The sequence below is a fragment of the Halichoeres trimaculatus genome, unplaced genomic scaffold (genome assembly GCF_033239565.1).
Source record: "Halichoeres trimaculatus isolate MK-OKI-2021-1 unplaced genomic scaffold, fHalTri1.1 fHalTri1_scaffold_10, whole genome shotgun sequence".
NCBI classification, from domain to species: domain Eukaryota; kingdom Metazoa; phylum Chordata; class Actinopteri; order Labriformes; family Labridae; genus Halichoeres; species Halichoeres trimaculatus.
In genome coordinates, this window is record NW_027437187.1 from 20,395,535 (window position 1) to 20,413,266 (window position 17,732).

The 17,732-nt window shown below is 42.4% G+C and overlaps 1 protein-coding gene across 1 annotated transcript in view; it reads left to right on the top strand.

Moving 5' to 3' along the window:
- Positions 1 to 17,732, top strand: part of igf1ra (insulin-like growth factor 1a receptor) — a 76,182-nt gene that overhangs the window by 37,854 nt on the left and 20,596 nt on the right. The window contains exon 3 of the mRNA XM_074677054.1: positions 17,031 to 17,331. Within this exon, the coding sequence (XP_074533155.1) occupies positions 17,031 to 17,331 (301 nt within the window). The remainder of the gene's footprint in view (positions 1 to 17,030; positions 17,332 to 17,732) is intronic.

Sequence of the window (17,732 nt, forward strand, 5' to 3'; positions counted from 1 at the left end):
TTTGTCATATGGCAGTTACTTTACTTTTCAAGAGTTCTACTTTACAGTCTGTACATTATAACTGTTTTTTTTCTTAAAAAAAAAAACATGCCTTCAAATTGGTTTCTTATGTATTATTAATTAATAATCAACTACCAAATACCCAGAAGGGCCTGTCAGCTCACATGAAGCAGGTCAGGTGTATTGCAGCTTTTCTGACGTCCTGCTTGATACAGCAGTATGTAGCCTGTGCCATTAGTTGCTCAGTCACTCAGTCACTCAGTCATTCAGGGGCGGTTGTGGAGCCCTGCAGGTAATGAGAGCTGACACAGAGTGACAGTGCAGACAGGAGGACATGCTGTCACTGTAGCTCAGGGACACAAGGACGTCCTCTGGCGTTGTTTACTTCTCACTGTGTACATTAATCCATCTGATGTTGTAGATGAGTACGACTGTCTGTTCCTGCTTCCTTTGCTCTTCTCCCCCTAAGGCTGCAGATAGGTAAAAGCCCAGTCTGGGAATGACTGAAGCTTTGTTTATCATAGACATGTTCATAATCCAAGATGTAAGAGCTGGTGAGATCTCGGGCTTTGAGGGCAACTCGGTGAACCTGATGTTTTTCCCCTCTTGAGGACAGGCCACGGAGTAATAACATGCTTCAGGTGTGCCTGGAATACCGTCATGAAGGAGGAATGTGCTCCTGCAAACAAAGTGGTGGTACCTCCTTTGATCTGACGGGCCATCTGTTTCCACCACTGACTCTGAAACAACAGACTAATTATTGGATTAAATGCAAATCATCAAAAACTTTTATCATCAGTTTTCCCATCATTAAGAAATCTGTTGAATTGATGACACAAAACACAGGGAGTTTTGATTGTGGTGCAGTACCACTGTTTTCATGAGACACTAAGTGGACAGAATGCGTTTCCATACGTCTGCCATCACCTTGTTCCTGCTTTTTCTGCAGACACTTGGCAGATTGTACAAGGCCCACACACACACATACATATCTCCTGTAAAAGGGGTCAGGGGCAGAGCAATAGTAGCTCTAATCAAACCACCACAAGACAAAGCAGTGCTTGGGAATATGGCCCTGGAAAAAAGCCTGGAGCCAGATCCAGCTCTTTGATGGCTTTCTTCTGAGTGGTGGCTAAAGGATATGGTCTCCTGTTTCCTGTGTTTGCTCTGTCTCACTCTGTGTGTGTGTGTGGTGTGTGTGTGTGTGATTGATGGCTCATTGATTGAGCAGCGTGCTCCCATTCCCTCTCTCAGCCAGATATCTGTTCCCTGGCTGTCTGTAGCCAGCCGGCCTCGGCACCGGCTGTTTGAAAGTATGCGAGTGTGTGCACATTCATGTTTGTCTAAGTGCATTCTGGAGGAAATCACTCATCTAGCAGGTGAGGATCCTCCTCTCACTATGGCCACTCGTCTCATTGTTCAAACGTAAGGACTGGATAATGTGTAGCTCAGAGAACACTCCAGCTCAGACAATATTTAACATTTAGTTAAGATAAAAACGTATTAAAAATCTCTGACAAAAGCCTCTTTGTGTGAGCACCTGCATGGCTTCTTGTGTAGGTAAACGTTAGAATCACATCTATCCTCCATCACCAAGCAGGGATTTTTTTTTTTTGAACCAGTTCCAGAGCCGCAGCAGTGCTACCGTGGAACAGTAAATATAGCCTCAGGCCTTCCATTTGTTACAGTTTATGATGTGCAATTTGGCGCCTTTCAGACCAATAATAGTTAACAAGACATTTATGAAATAACTGCAACAAATTACTGCATCTGGGAACAGCTTAGATTCCCTGCTCCTTGAGTAAACTTAGAAGCAAGTCCTCCTGCACATGCAGTTGGTGCAGTGTCCTCTTTCTGCAGGATCTCACGCATGAAACCGAGGGGTCTCTTAGGAATAGCATAAAACTGAAGTGGAGTTAGGGATTTGGAGGAAACAACCAGGCATAATGCACCTGAGCTCCTGTAATGTCAAGTCTGGAAATTTTATTCGTGTTAGAAGAGAAAAAGACTGCTTTCTGTGTTTTACATGTGTTTGTTTATGTCTGCTCTGGTCTAAAATACATGCAAAAGAATACAACTCCTTAGAAAATGAAATAAAAGAAGATTAAAGATTTAATCTGTATTGATCAGTAAACTCAAACTTTATGAAGATTGACGCTGATATCTAAGATTTCAGCCCATACAAAGAGAACAAACCTCCTCAGACTTGTGTTTTCGTCATCTGTGAATGTGTGTGTGTGTGTGTGTGTGTGTGTGTGTGTGTGTGAAACATGTCTGCAGTGCAGCACAGCTCAGGCCTCCTGTTGCTGCTCGAATACTCCTGCAGCCTGGTCCGTTGAGTTGTGTGCGGTCTACGACACCAAGACAAAAGCATATTTTCTGAGCATGGGGGCTCCAGAGTGGGCGCTCGTTTAGTGTGTCCCCAAACTGAAGGAGAAAGTTTTCTGTGGCCTTGAGTGGAGTGAAAGAGAGGAGGGGAATTGTGGCCCACTGTTTTCAAACTGTGTCTTTATTTCCCCCCCTGACTGTGAGTGTGCCACAGCACTCCACAATGGAGGCCATTGTTTGTTTGGGGGAGAAAGCGTGGGTATTTTGTTTCAATCATTTCTCAAAGTCTTGTGTTTGACACGGTGGGGGCTTAGCACTTCCTGTGGTCGGAGGCAGGCTTGTTCTCTGTGCCCATTTCCCTGCCTCTCTGCTGGCATCCGTCCCCTCTGCCCTCTGTGTCATTCTTTGAATGGACACATTTACAGTACATTCACACCAGAGAGGTTTGGAGTGATGAGGCCGGAGACTTTCAGCTGTGGTTCAGCTGTAGAGAAGGACATCCCTCAATCGAAGGTTTGGCGTTTCGATCCCGGCTCCTGCAGTCACGCCAGAGTGTCTTTTGGCCAAACACAGAGCCTCAAATTTTCCCTGGTGACATAATCAGCAGTGTGTGAAAGCATATGAATGAGATTAGCTGATACTGATGCCCCACTACGATGAGCCTCTGCCATAATTTTATGAATGGGCGAATGTGTTGAGTGGGGAAAAAGCACTTCAAGTGGTCAGAACGACTTAAAAAGCCCTGTACAAGTACATTTAACAGTACCCACAGAGCGACCAACCTCTCTGCCCCATCAATACTTCCCACTACACAGCCCCCTCACTTCCTCCTGTGGCACTCCAGTGACATTTCACCTCTCCTACGTGTGCTGACTCCTCCCTAATCTGCTTTAAGAGCTAATCTCCCATGCAGGGAACACTGCATCAACACTCACTGTGGCATTTGCAGACTCTGGCTAAGACACACTTTTGTCACCTGAGTCCCTGTCCAGCACATGAAACGAACCCAGGAGAGTAAATAGTCCTCTAGTCTCTTTTTCCCCATCGTCTTTTATGTTTCTTACTTTGAAATCATTACTGGAGACATAGCAGACAAGCTGCTTATTTAGCACTGTGTGCTAGTGAAAATGTTAAACCAAGTCTTTCACAAGAAAACATGTGACCTGATGCACCAATCAGAACTCCCCACATGGCATGTGTTAGTCAAAAAAGGCTTGCTTGAACCTTGAAAAAAACAAAATGCATATGTGAGATGTTTTAGCATTTCTGTGTGTGTCTGTGTGTGTGTCGCTGCTATTTCGCTCTCCTTTTGTTTTCCTGCTCCTTTCCTTCTTCCCTCTCTCTTCTCTTCTTCTGTGTGAGAGTGGCCATGCAAGCTGAGGTTCCTAAAAGGGGCAAATGAAGTGGACTGTGTGTGTATGTGTGATGGAGAGAGAGGAGGAGGAGGAGGAAGAAATGAACTCTCCGCCCACCCTGAAAAGAGGAGGTGAAAAATGGGGATAGAGGCATGATGTCAATGACAGCCAATAGGAAGTGAGGGCTGGGGACTGTTGAGCTGTCCGGCTCCATCTACATCAGCTGCCCTCTTCTGCTGTGAGTACAGTAAGGCCAGGAGGGGCTTTATTCATAATCTGCCCTATCTAATCTATCTATCTGTCCCACCTCTGACCTTTGACCAAAGTGCATGTCTGGGTCCCGTATGGCCAGGCTCTCCCGTGTTATTGCAGCTGATTTTCTTCACAGCCTTCTGTAAGCTGGTTAAGATTAAAAAGGGCTCTGTCAGTTCAGTGGTCGCCTCTAACATCACTGTACAGCTTGTGTTTCAGACCTGAAGAAAATGGTAGACTTGCGTCATGGTAAATTCTGATTAACACCCAAACTTAGGTGGAAACTGAGGAGCTGTGTCCGCACTGAGCCTGTGAGTGAAACTTACTGAAAGTGACGTAACCGCCAATTTGAGACTTGTAAACAGTGACGTTTTTTTACACTGCACTGTGTGGGCTTTGTAGGACTGCCATATTTGGGGCTGTTGTTACCCAAATACTAATAAGGGCATGCTTTTATGAGCCCCCCCCCTAAACTATTTACAGTAATCAGCGCCTTTACATTTACCATTTACATGGCAACTCCTGCTGTTTTTGAATGCCAGCTTCACGTGCCCAGATTAAAAGGGATGTTTAAGGTAACGAAGCCCCTACTTTCGTGTTCAGGCACACTCTTTGAAGTGCAAGGCTAAATGAAAACCAGCAGTGCTAAACATCACCAAACATCCCCTACACTGCTCCTCTGTGGTGATATCAGTGTGCAAACATGACACAAAGTAAGCTGTGATGGCCTTTGTTTTTTTTACTTTTGTGTAGCTGCCTGGAAAGTACCTGCAAGCTGGAAGCTTGAAATCCCTAAATAGATAGGCCACAGGTAAACATATTTGAGGTTTTTGTTTTTCTAAAGGGGACAGTAAACTCCTGACAGGCTATCCCTAGGTGAAATGATGCGCTTTTCCAGGAGGAATGTGGCGTCAAATTAAACATTGAAAAAGTTGTGTTACTTTTAAAGAATTCTTTTTTTTAATTATTCTTATTTCTCTCACACTGGCGTTTTTGAAAACTCTTATTTAAAGTGATACTCCGGGATGGAACAAGTTGGGCCCTATCACAAGTGTGTCTCTTCGTCCTGGCAGACTACCTGCGTATGTTTATATCTGGCACGCCACGCGCGTGGACTGATATACTAAGCGGCGAGCGCCTCGTTGCCAGCTGTGGCTCTGCAGCAGAGGTAGCACTGCTTTACGACACGATGAGAACTAGAGCCTTATTTAGCGGTGTTTTTGTGTGAAAGTAACGCGCTGAAAATTCTCTAAATAAAGCATGAATGCAGACCGATATCAGACTTTTTCGGTGGTAGTCCGTTTATTTGTGTTTTTGGTCAAGTAAAAATTGGCCCCGTCTGAGTGCAGAGGAGCAGGGAGGGGGTCTTTGGTGCGAGCGCCCTGGGCTTCTGCTGCACAAAAACACTGCTGTAGGGGTAATTTCTGCCCTAAACCTTGTGATAGGACCCAACTTGTTCCATCCCGGAGTATCACTTTAAGCCTCTGTCTGCTGTCCCTTTAAGGGTCCTGCCCCTCAAGCCCTCTTGTCCCTGATTAGTCAACCCTTTGAAGGCCTGTCGGGGGTAGAGCTAAAGGCAGACCTTGGTGTTTAAGGCCTGGTCATTATGCAATGACCTCATTATTTCAGCAAGTATCACAAAGATCTCGTGGAGACTTTGAGCTATTTTGTTTTTCTTTTTAGAAAGGATCATTTTTAGCAGTGTATGGACACATTCAGGAATATCAACCACATTTGAATGTGTAGCAGTTTGAAAATCTGCACACATTTAATGTGGACATCAAGTATTGTTACTTTATATCCATGTTTAAAATAGGTGAAAGCATCGAACCTTTTCTTTAAAGCGTCTGTGCAGGCTCTCTGAGTAAGCAGAGTTGACATAGTGTCCCATTATAACAGATGTTAACCCTGAGCACAAATGTCTCACTCCTGCAGCTTGTCCATTTTTAAGAGTGTGAGCACAGCCTCACATAAAGGTTACTGTGTATACACTGAAGAAACTCTCTGTGAAAATGAAATTAAGTGGAGGAAAAAGGAAAACCCTAAATCAAGATGTCATGTTTGAGGTGGCCAATGGGACTGTGCAGGACATCAGGCTCCACTGAAGTGGCAGACACCAAGGCGTAAATATCCTAAAGAGAGAAGAGGGTTATGCATGGGAGACATGGGATTTCACCATGGTGTGTGTGTGTGCAGAAAACTTCAGTCTGGCGCACTCAGCGACGGGTATAATTTACAGTAAATGATCCTCCATGCATGCTCAAACACACAAACAATAATAAACACTCATAAAATGTAGGATCTACAGTCCACTTCCCATCAGCTCAGTTGTCCACAAATAACCTTTGCTGTGTTGTGTAGCACTCTGTTTTAACCTGCTATGAATGCCTGCAATGAACACAAACTTATCCAGTCAGCTCAAGGCAAATGTCTCTGTGCTTAATCAGGATTAGAGCCTCCTTGAAGTCAAAGTGAAATGAAGATGTGTCGTTTTGAATCCAGTCCTCGTGCCAGAAGCAGGAATGTATGCCGGACGGCGTGCCAGGATGAAGTCTGGGCACCGCATGCTGCAGATGGTCATCTACAGAAATAAACCCTGGCGTTCAGAAACACTACTATTCAGATGCTTTGGTGATGACAGGCTGAACTGTGTACGGGTGTAGAGTAAAAATGTTACATAAAGTGTTTCTAAGGGCTGCAGAGTAACTGTGTTTTTGTGGTTAAGGTGAGAATAACACGCATGATGAACACAGCGACAGAATTCCTGAACACATGAAATGTGAAATATACATTAGATGGTAGTTTTTTTTCCCTGTCTGATCAGGTGGGTCTGGATTTACTGTTTCCTAAATCTGATGTGGCTTCAGTTAGCTGTTTAATTTCTCAGATTAGTCTAAGGGGTGCGGTCACACTGGCCCAATTTAGACGGTGATTGAAAGCAAGTCAGTTTGGTGCCAAACATTATAAAGAGATACAATTACTCTAAAGTGCACATAATATGCATGCTTCTTTCTAAACTGATATATATCAATTTTTCTACTCAGGATGAGTAGAAGAAGAATAAAGAAAATATAACACTATTTATTAGTTAAAACGAAATATTCAGCGATTGACTGCGCAAGATGATTCATACATGGGTATGATCTGAGTATTCGTCTTTTACCGAAAGGTTTGAACTTTCCCTCATTTTTATTCCTTTTATTGTTTTATGTTTTGGCAGCAACTGGAACTCTTGCTATATCATGTGTTTTTGGAATCCTGTTCCGTTATTGTGGAAGTTTTTTGTTATTCAGTGGCAAAAAGCAAACAACTTTCAATTGCCCTACAGCTGCTGTTTGGAGGTTGTATCACATTACAATCAGGAGCCAGTAAAACATTAGAAAAAACAGTTTAAAGATAAGATAATAGTCACATGAAGTATTTAATCCTTAATTATTAAACAGTTAATCAATTATTGGATCACAACTCATCTTTGAAATTAGGGATGCACCGATATGAAAATTTTGCCCAATACCGATATCTGATATCAATATTGCTGTAATGGCTGATAACCAATATTTACTGATATCACTATTGGTAAAAAAAAACAAAACAAAAAAAAACAAAAACGATCTGAGATGATTTTTCGAGGTAGTTCAGACAGAAAAAGCGGTGCGATTGTTTGAAAAGACGACCATGGAGAGGATCAAAGGATGGAACGCCCGAGAGGAACACGGTCAAAAAAGTATGGTTTGTCTGTTTTTTGAATCAAAAACAGGAAGAGAGACATGAAAGGAGAGGGTCCACTCTTCTTAGGGAGTTTTTGTGTTTACATAGTCATAGAAAACAATATTATTTTGATCTTGAAAGATTGTTCAAGATACTTTGAAAATGGCTGGGAGTGAATGAGCCCACTTTTAAACATCAGCTGATGCCGATATGTTAAAAAAATGACCATCATTGGCTGATACCGACATTGATACCGATATATTGTGCTTTCCTCTCTGATATCCACATCACATTTTTAACAATGGCTATAGTTACATGAGCAATGTTGTTTCAACCTAAAAGGCATAAAATCGCTCTGTTTAAAGATTCCAACCTACTTACTTAGGGTTTGTCATTATTAAAAGATTTGGTTCAATCCGATTTGCCAGTCAGAGAAATTTCACTTTCCTTTTCTCTTGCATGTGTAAATTTGGATGCAGTTTTAATTTAATTTTTTTTTTTTTTTTTTAAGTTTTGACCACTGAGATTGAGTTTGCCTAAATAAAAGGACTTTTGTTGACTTCAAACAAGTTTCATTTTCTCTTGCAGTGTTTCTATGCATTCCAGTTAAAACAAAAGTGCAAATTTATCATGTGAAGAGGGGCAGACATGCACAGAATTATTTTGCCCTGACTAGAAAGATGGTGAAAACCTCAACTCTCGACTGGAATTTCTTTTGAGATGAGCTAGATCGGACCAGTTTCTTCTAACTGAGTTGTTTACATGAAGCATTGTTATTCTGATCAGGCTAATAGTTAAGTTATTAGTGGGCCATGTAAAGGTAACTTGTCCTCATACGCTCTTTACATTACACTTACACTTAAAAAAAAAATCAGACTTTCTATTGGGTAACTGCCCGTCAGGGGCCAAGTGGGTACACATCCAGGTCTGTTCCTGCAAACATCCAGCACCTGAGCCAAACGAAGCAGGAAACATTTATTCTGTGTTCAGTTTGTCGTGTTTCTCACCAGCATAGTAAAACCCGTTTCGATGACACCACGCACAGTTAATAATGGTAACCAAGCGTCCAGTGATTGTCTTCCTGGGTGTCTCCTCCACACTCACGGAGGGGATGAAACTGCTGTGTGTAGGAGGCTTGACATGCTCCCACTAACCCTCAGCAAGTCACCCAGCTAGCAAAACAGCACTGCCAGGAAACTCAGTGCCTTTAATGAAGCAAATCTGGGAAGTCTGGTATTTTTAGAAGCTCCTTTTAGTGAGAGGAAACACCTCTGAATCTGTGAAGAAAAAGTGTTTTCTCAGCATTGCTTTCCTCATACTGATGCTTATCTTAGCATTTGTGTTACCTGCTTTTCATCGCAGCTGTCACAAGGATTTCTGCGAGGAGCTGCAGACCAAGCATGATGGCGGTGTATTTTAAGAAATGATAAATCATACTAAAAGCTGATCTCTTACTTAAAAACAATTCAAGTCCTGACAGCAGCATAACTGAACTGCAAAAGCCGGTCTGTAAGCGACAGTTAAGGGCTGAACAGGGACTCTGGGATGTTGCACGCACCAGAAGTCTGGCCTGCAGGGACTCAGAGGTTCATCCTGGGCCTGGACTAAGTCACAAGGGTTAGACCCCACTGGTCTTTTCTACACATGCACATTTGGGTTCCCTGTGATGTGGCCTCTTTGAAAAGAGTCTGTTTATTTAAACTCATTTTTCATTGTGATTTCACTGCAGCACAAAAACCAAGCTTCTACTTTTACGTTTAACCAAAACACACAGAGTATTTCTGGTGCCTCTGTGGGATTTTACACACACTTAGACACACACACATACAGTGCTGTTATGTCATATTATCTTGGATGCTGGCTCAGGGCTGGAACGACTTCTCCGTGCCATTCTTCTTCTGCCACATTTAGGTGGATGGTGTAACGGTCGTGACATGGATAAGTAATGTAACTCAGCCACAGAGGCAGCATGTCTGAGTTTTGGCCTGACGAGACGAAACTGATGACTAACAGACATAATAAATTTAGCCTGACATAATCAGCTGATCAGATTTCTATCAGCTCCTATTAGGATTTAACATTTTGAATCTTTCAGTTCACTCATTTGCCAAAGTGTGAACAGGCAGAACTGGACTCTTTTCCTCTGACTGATTGAGATCCGTTTGGGGGTTTGTCCAATCAGAATCAAGTATTTAACACAGCCAGGTAGTAGTATTGACCAAATTCTTATAATTTATACCAGAATATGCTTTAGATTCTTGTTTTAGCAAAAAAACAAAAACAAAACTTAATCTTCTTACTCACTTTTTCCTCTCTTTAAACTTTAATAGCTTTCAGACCATCTTCTTCCTCTCCAGTGATAAAACACAAAGTGTTCTCACATGCGATGCTGTTGCATACCTGTGTCCTGTTAGTAAGTGCAGTAAACAACAAAGCAACAACAAAAACAGAAGCAGCTGCAGGATGAGCTGAAGCCTGAGGGCAGAAGGAAGGTCTGTTTCTGTGTGTGAGCATGTGTGTCTGTTAATGTGTGTGTGTGTGTTGTTGTGACTGAATGCGAGTGAGGGGAAATGCCACGCATGCCTGAACACACAGACCAGCACATAGTTGTGTGAAAAACACATTGCTGGTCTTTAGTGGGCATGGGAGTGGAAGAGACCCAGAAACAGTGGGATGGGGAGGAGTGGGCTCACACACACCTTTGTGCCCAGGACTGAACAGAGATTTAAACAAGCTTTCCTGAGCCAGCTGTCTGCATGAGAAAATCACATCATGAGTGTACAGTGAAAAAAACACTGATCAGCAGAACATGCATGTATGAAAAGGTGAAAAACACTTTAGATTCATCAGTCCAGCATGACTCTTGAGACCGTAACGCTGCAGAGGAATCTGTGATGCGGTCTGACTTTGGCTGTGAGTGGAGGAAGCATCCTCTCTCCGGCCGTCTGGGCTGATGTGGTTTAAACAAGTGTCTGGAGTGATCCGCTGGGGGCTCACAGGGAGGATCGGGTTGCCGGATGAGGATGTGGCCTGATGGAGCTTGGGGACCTCAGGGGGTCAACCCACGATCTACGCTGCAGTGGCCCCTGGTAGGCCTGCTGTCTGCTACTGTACTCCTGTTCGGCTTCCTCACTGTCTGTTCCTGCTCTCAGTTATGGTAACCTGAGTCTGCTCAGAGTGGGAGGCAGAGCAGTGGATTACTGCGGTGTGCAGCAGAGTGAATACTTCGGTAAATGGGGTGATGTGGAAATAAATTTAATCATGTTCTAATGGAGCTTTGGCCCTCGTTTTTATCCTGGAAGAAGAGTCAGTGGTGTGATCTCCAGTGAACTAAACACATTTTGCACAACAGACAAAAAATATTTTTGAATCAGCTTTGCTCATCAGATTTAGGTCCTTATGACTTTCAAGTTTTGTATGATTATTTCTAAATCTTTTTCTGTTTTGAATTTTTATTTATCAAGTCATTTCCCTTCGTCTGCCTCATCCTTCTTGTAATTGCTGCTCTTGTGTTTGAAAAGACATCCTGTTGATATTTAATTCAACCTCACTTCCATCATGCCCCGTCATGTTCTGTTGTACAGCTGGCATTCCAGACAGGGGTCAGCAGTATTTACAGGGCAAAGTGACTGAGCCTCGTTGTTGAGTAAGCTACGTCTCTTCAGTCCTCCTTTAACTTATGGTTTCCCTGAATCTGTGGAAAAGCTGTGCTTAATCACTATGGTTACCCCCCCCTTCCCAACCCTGCTCAAGAGAGGACTTGTTTACCAGCTCTGCTCCAGACTCAATAACATGTCAGTCATCGTGGTAAGAACCTCCCCTTCCTACCTATGATTGGTCGGACTTGGCTCCCAGTTTAACCCCCACCCTCCTCTTTATACTCTCCTCCCCTCAGCTCCTCCTCTCAAGCCCCACTGTGAATAATGAATGATTTCCCAACTGTCTGTCACGCTTCCTACTTATCTTCAATGACACAGGAAAAAAAAAACATAGCATGCTTTGATATGTCGAGAAGAATGAAACACCTCCATCTTTCAGTCCATCATCCATCGCCTGTGATTGGCCTCAGCAGCTGATCAGACTCCTAGTATTTTTATTTTCATACAATGCTTCTTTTTCTTCTTCTTTTTTTTTGAGGTGGTTGTGGGCTGATGGCAGCGAATGCGTCACCAGCCTTCTAATGTAAACAGTGTAGTAGTCGACTAACGCAGCGTGCTCTCCAGCGAACGGGACATGACTCGCATTCAGATGAGGAGAATGCTGCACTGCAACCCTTTCCCTCTCATGCACCGGCTTTTTTATTCAATAAAGTGATGCATTCCAGTCTTACTTTCAGCCCTATGACCCATCCTCCTACCTACACACACACACACACACACACACACACACACACACACACACACACACACACACACACACACACACACACACACACACACACACACACACACACACACACACAAACAATTACATATACACACATACACACAGCCAGGCAGACGGTGCTGAAATCTAACCATCTTTTATCAGATTGAAGCTGCTTTTTTTGTCAACACAGACTGTGGGGGAAGAGGAGGGGTCACACATGGTGGAAGGTCTCTGGGTCACATGACCCTGAACCCCTTATCATACTGTGCTTTAAGGAGGCAAGACCAGTTTAACTGAGGAAGAAAGCTGACAATAACTTTTTTTTTTTTACTCTGCTGCATCCTCATTTAATGTGTTTTTTTTCTCTCGTTTATCTTGGTCTGGAAATATTTGCATGAATGCTTTTAATTTTTAGTTCACTTTTTTTTTTTAAATTGCAGCATGAGTAGCTGTTTTATCTCTAATATCTGTAGCATTTGCTGAAGTTATTCTGCTGTTGCTGCGAAGAACAAGGAATCATTGGTCTTCCCCTTGAATCCTCTGCAGCTGAAAACATTCTGTAGATTCTTCGCATACTCCTGCGACTGACAGATACCTTCAGATTAAGAAATCAACACACAGCACTTGTCTTTTTTCTCAGCCTATTAGGGATACATCTCCCAACTCCTTTGGCTGCAGAGCCTTCGGGGATGATGGTAAAGTGACTCTACCTCCAGGTGTTAAAGAGGAGCCTCCTGTCAGGAACAAACCCAGCCAGCACACATGTAGCAGCTCTCTGATGAGCAGGCTGCTGGTTGGCAGTGGTATCTGACCTGACTGTGTTTGTTCTAAGAGGGAGGGGGGATGTTGTGTAACTACTGTAAGAGGGAAACGTCACCATAAACCTCCCCACCCCTGCTCCAAGCAGTTTGACTTATTAAACTCTGCAGCGTTGGATCATTTTCAAAGTTTTGCTTCTTCAGTTTCTCCTCTGTAACAGTCGATTGATGTAACACAGCGTGCACTGAAATGGGGTCGAATGCCAACCAGCTGATGCCTCCAGTTTATTCCTACCCCTGTTAAACTACTTCAAGGATACTGACGTCTAATCTGAAGAGGAGCCCCTTGTTAGGTAGTCCCTCTCCTTTGAAGTAGTGGAAACCCACAATGCCCCGCATAGCTATGTACAGAGAGCAGCAGCGTGGAAATAGGGCTGCATTTGGAGCATCTATAAATAGTGGATTGTATCCTTGATACCGGGGTTGTTTGGTCACACTGTGAAACTGGGACGACTTATATGGATTTAAGGGAGCAAACTCCCCCTCCTCTTTGGGCTTTCTACCGGAGGAAGGTATGCATGTTTGGAATTTCTCTTCATTGAGGAATCTGTTAAAGTGATGCAGAAGGAAAGGAGGGACATCGTCCAGTACAGCTTATTAGAGTTTGCCTTGGCTGCCCCCTTTTGGTCAGATTCCAAGAAAATTAAGCCTCACTCTGTGACTTTCCTCCCGACTCACTGTGGACATTTGCATCACTGGTCAGCCTTCTTTACACACTCTGACGCAGGCGTCATATTTCCAATCAGATTACTTCTGTCATGTGAGCACCTGTCAGGTCTGCATTTATAGTTTTACATGAGGCTATGCCGGTTATTTTGGACCAGATCCAGACTAGTTCACAGAGTACCACTGAGCAGGTTGACTCCTGGCTGAATCTGTACGTATACTTTGCTAAAGATTTTCAAGTCGTGCAGGAACCGGTCAAGGTCTGTCTTATCAGGAGAGAATTGTTAAAAATTCCTGCTGTGAAAAAAACGCCAAATATATCATATCAGGTTTATTGGATAAGATGTTCTTATTTTGGTTTCTCTTTTGTTATTGAACCCTGAAGGAGTAGACCATTGTTTTTCTTCTGTGGGGTAAGATTTGACTTCCTGTGTGACAGAAGGGCAAAGACTTGAGGAAGAACGATCCGTTCATTCACTTTACCCGTGTGAAGCTAAACTGGAATGGCTCTGTGGGAGCGGGTGTTAGCTCTGCAGCACTGCTGTGGTGCTCTGTCATTTTCTTAACCTACACAGATGTTTTGTAAAGGCGACATGAAATATTCATGCAGAGATTAGCTCAGCAGCCGGCTTCATTCTCTCTTCCTGACTGATTCACAAAAGAAAGCCGCCAATGCTCTGACACCCGCCTTTAATTTAAAAGCAAATAAACAAGCGGAGCTCCTTTTCCTCTTTCTGCCTGGCACACTCACTTATTCACATACCGACATCCATGTGCACACACACACGCATCCTTAATAATACATGCTCTCAAAGTGTGTGCCACAAAGACATAGAAATGATGTAAAACTAGCAGAGTCACTGTCATACAGATAGTAATGACACACATGAAGGAAAATGCTGAAATGTGTGTTTCAGTGTTTTTTTACATTAAATTATGTGTGACTATTTGTGCGTGTGTGTGTGTTTTCACATTTCCTTCCAACTCTGGCTTTGCACCAGGAGGCGGTTGCTAAGGAACCAGGAGTGCCGTGCATCTTTTTTTTTCCAGCTCAGTTCAGTGTAGTTCAGTTCAGCTTTATTGCCCCTGTGGGGGAATTTGTTTAGCAGTAACAAAGAGCAAAACAATAAATAGTAAAGACTTAAGGCCTTAATACGCAAACAACACAAGGGCAGGAGAAGGAGGGGGGTGAGGCTGGGTTTACATGCCTGTGCAGTCAATAACAAACCAAAATTGACTCCTTTTTTAATTTATTTTTTCTTATTTTTATGAGTGCTTTATTTCCTTAACCTTTGGCTCTGTCTTTCCAGGAGCAGCTTTGTTTCCTCAATCAGGAAACTAAAATTATTGTCACTAGTGCTTTTATAATCATTCATACACGCATGACAGACACACACTCACACACACACACACACCTTGCAGACACATTCCAGGTGGCTTCTTCAATGGAGTGGACTCATTTGAAAGTAGGACAGCCCTGCCTGCAGTGTCTCCACATTAGTTAACAGTGGGAATCATCTGCTTTCCTCACTTTACATCTGCTTTTTCCAAAGTGTTTCTCTATAAATAGGCTACTGTGAAAAAAAAAAAGCTCTTGAACATTAAAAACAGATGCTTTCCATCTGCCGTTTGTGTCTCTGTTTAGTGTAAAGCTTTTTGTCAGGAGAAGTTGGTAAACCTAAGAACAGGAACTGATCCCAGTGCTCTTGTTTCAGAAATGAGGGATTCTGGTTAAGTTTTTTTTTTTTTTTTTGTCAGAGTTTGGACTAGTCATTACTTATATTTTCTGAGGTTGATTTATTAAGTGGCCCTTTTCTTGGCTCTGACAAATAAATCTGACAAACTGTCATGGTGCACAATCTGTCATTTGTACTATAAGTCCGCCCTAAAATGTGAGGCTTATTGATAACACATTGTTTTGAGTTTTGGTCTCTCAGTAATGCTCTGTAAACACTGAGGAGCTTCTATTATTCATGTTGCTCAAACTTAATTCAAAACACCCCACATCATCATTGAACTGATGCCTTTTTGTCACAGCCTGGGAGAATGTGCATTAGTTCACTTTGGAAAAAAGTTCAGTTCAAGCAGGAATGAGGATTAAGCTCAAGCTGAAAACTTCCCTTTCTTTCATTAAAGAAGGATATTATTGACCAACATGAATATATTTGGTTTTGAAACTAATCCGCTTGTAAATTAAAGTTGAATCACCTTTAGAATAGCTCTGTTTATTAGTATTTGGTTCAGATTTGATAATTGATGATGAGACAAAAACACCCTTTTTAAATCTGTATAACAAATTCAAAAGTTAACTTACTGAGCTGCTTTTTTAATCATGTTTAAAATGCCTTTACTACATTTCAAAAACAGTTATTCAGTCCACATTAACAATGCAGAGTAATTCTTACCGGTGTATTTATTTGGGAATCATATGATTTGAATGAAATAAACACAATTTTGCCCAATTAAATGCTTTATTGCTATACCGGTGTATTATGGCTTGTTCACAGTTGCCCACTAACACCAGTTGAAGAAGCTTCACTTGTGTGTGGGTAGCTAGTTTGTGGCAGCTTAAACTTTAAGTCCTTTTCTAAAGATATTTGATATGTAGTGAATATCAGTTTTGACTTTTCAACACAGCAGCCTGTGAGATTTGTCAAAGACATAATGATTAATATTTTCCATTAAAGGGACAGCAGGAAGATGCTCATGCTGCTCTTGCAGTGAGTGATCTTGTATGTAGCTAGCTAGCTAGACTAAAACATGTATATATAAAGTATACAGAGCTAGACAGCTAGTTAACATGACAAAAGTCTTCAAATATGCATGCAGGACTTGCTTTTCTCATGTTCAACTTGATTGTTTACTACTGCCAAAATAACAACTTATTTCCAAAGCAGAAGTGTATGATAAAACCATAAGTAACACCATAAATCCAGCTCTGTCTGTACTGAACATGAGACCTTAGCTAGTAAGATGAGGAAAGGTCAAAGATAGACCAACGAAGGGCATTGCAGTGAGAGTGCTCACTGTACTAATACACCTGAAAACCAAAGATGGATGCAGAGCTCACTCTGACACTGTTTTTAAAACCTAGCTTGCATACTATTTGACCTTTTCTTCCATTAAATGTACTCATTTAACCTTCCCACTGACTGACTTTTATTCACTTATGCTTAACTTTAAAGACAGATGCTTAATTACTAAAGTGTGCTGAAGGGGACAAAATAGAATGCAGTTAAAGCTGCAGCAAGTCATTGAAAAAAAGAATGCAGATGAAGTTCAGGCAGAGTTTTTCTGACTCTCAAAACAAAAAAAGGTAAAAATGGTGTCCAGAAGATTCTGCTTTAGATACTCAAAGGTAAAAATTTAGTGGCTGCTTAGCACATAGTGCCACCAAAACCGGCACAACTTTTTTTGACAACTTTAAATTTGTATTATTGTTTTTTGCCAGTTATGTCAGAAAAGTTACTGACAGTCAAAGTGTCGTCCACCTGCCCTAAACTGACCTCTGCTCCCTTTTTTCTGTCTTCTCCAGTTTGCCCGGATCACTGCAAGCTGGCCTGCACGGACAGAGGGGAGTGTTGCCACAGCCAATGCCTTGGCAGCTGCACTGAACCCAACAACGACATGGCCTGCTCCGCTTGCCTCCACTACCACCACGAAGGCCGCTGTGTGCCAGACTGTCCCCATGACACCTACAAGTTTGAGGGCTGGCAGTGTATCACCATGGACGTGTGCTCCCAAGTTCACCTGCCTGGGGACAATCACTTTGTCATCCATGGGGGAGAGTGTATGCCTGACTGCCCGCCTGGCTTTACACGCAACGAGACAAATCGGTAAATGCGTGTACCTAACTTCTAGTATAGGTACTGGGGAGAAGTAAAGGGCCAAAATGAAAAATGAAAATATGTTTAATAGCTTCCCAAAATGAATATGTTGACATACATATGGGGTCATAGCTGAAGGTCTCAGAATAGATTTATGAAGTGAGTAGATGTGCCCTTGAGTCTATTGACTTGAACAGAGCTTGTGCTAATTTTTTCTTCTAATTAGAGGCTCTCTTACATATCAGTGCTGTTCTTAGACTCTAATTACAGTAGTTAAGTATATCACATCAGCATCTCTTACTGATTTCATAATGGTGAAGCAAGTAGGCTAACATGCTGTGCATCTATGGAATAACAGACGCTTTACTTTGTGTGGATTGATGGTATAAAATGTGTGTTTTTGAACTAGA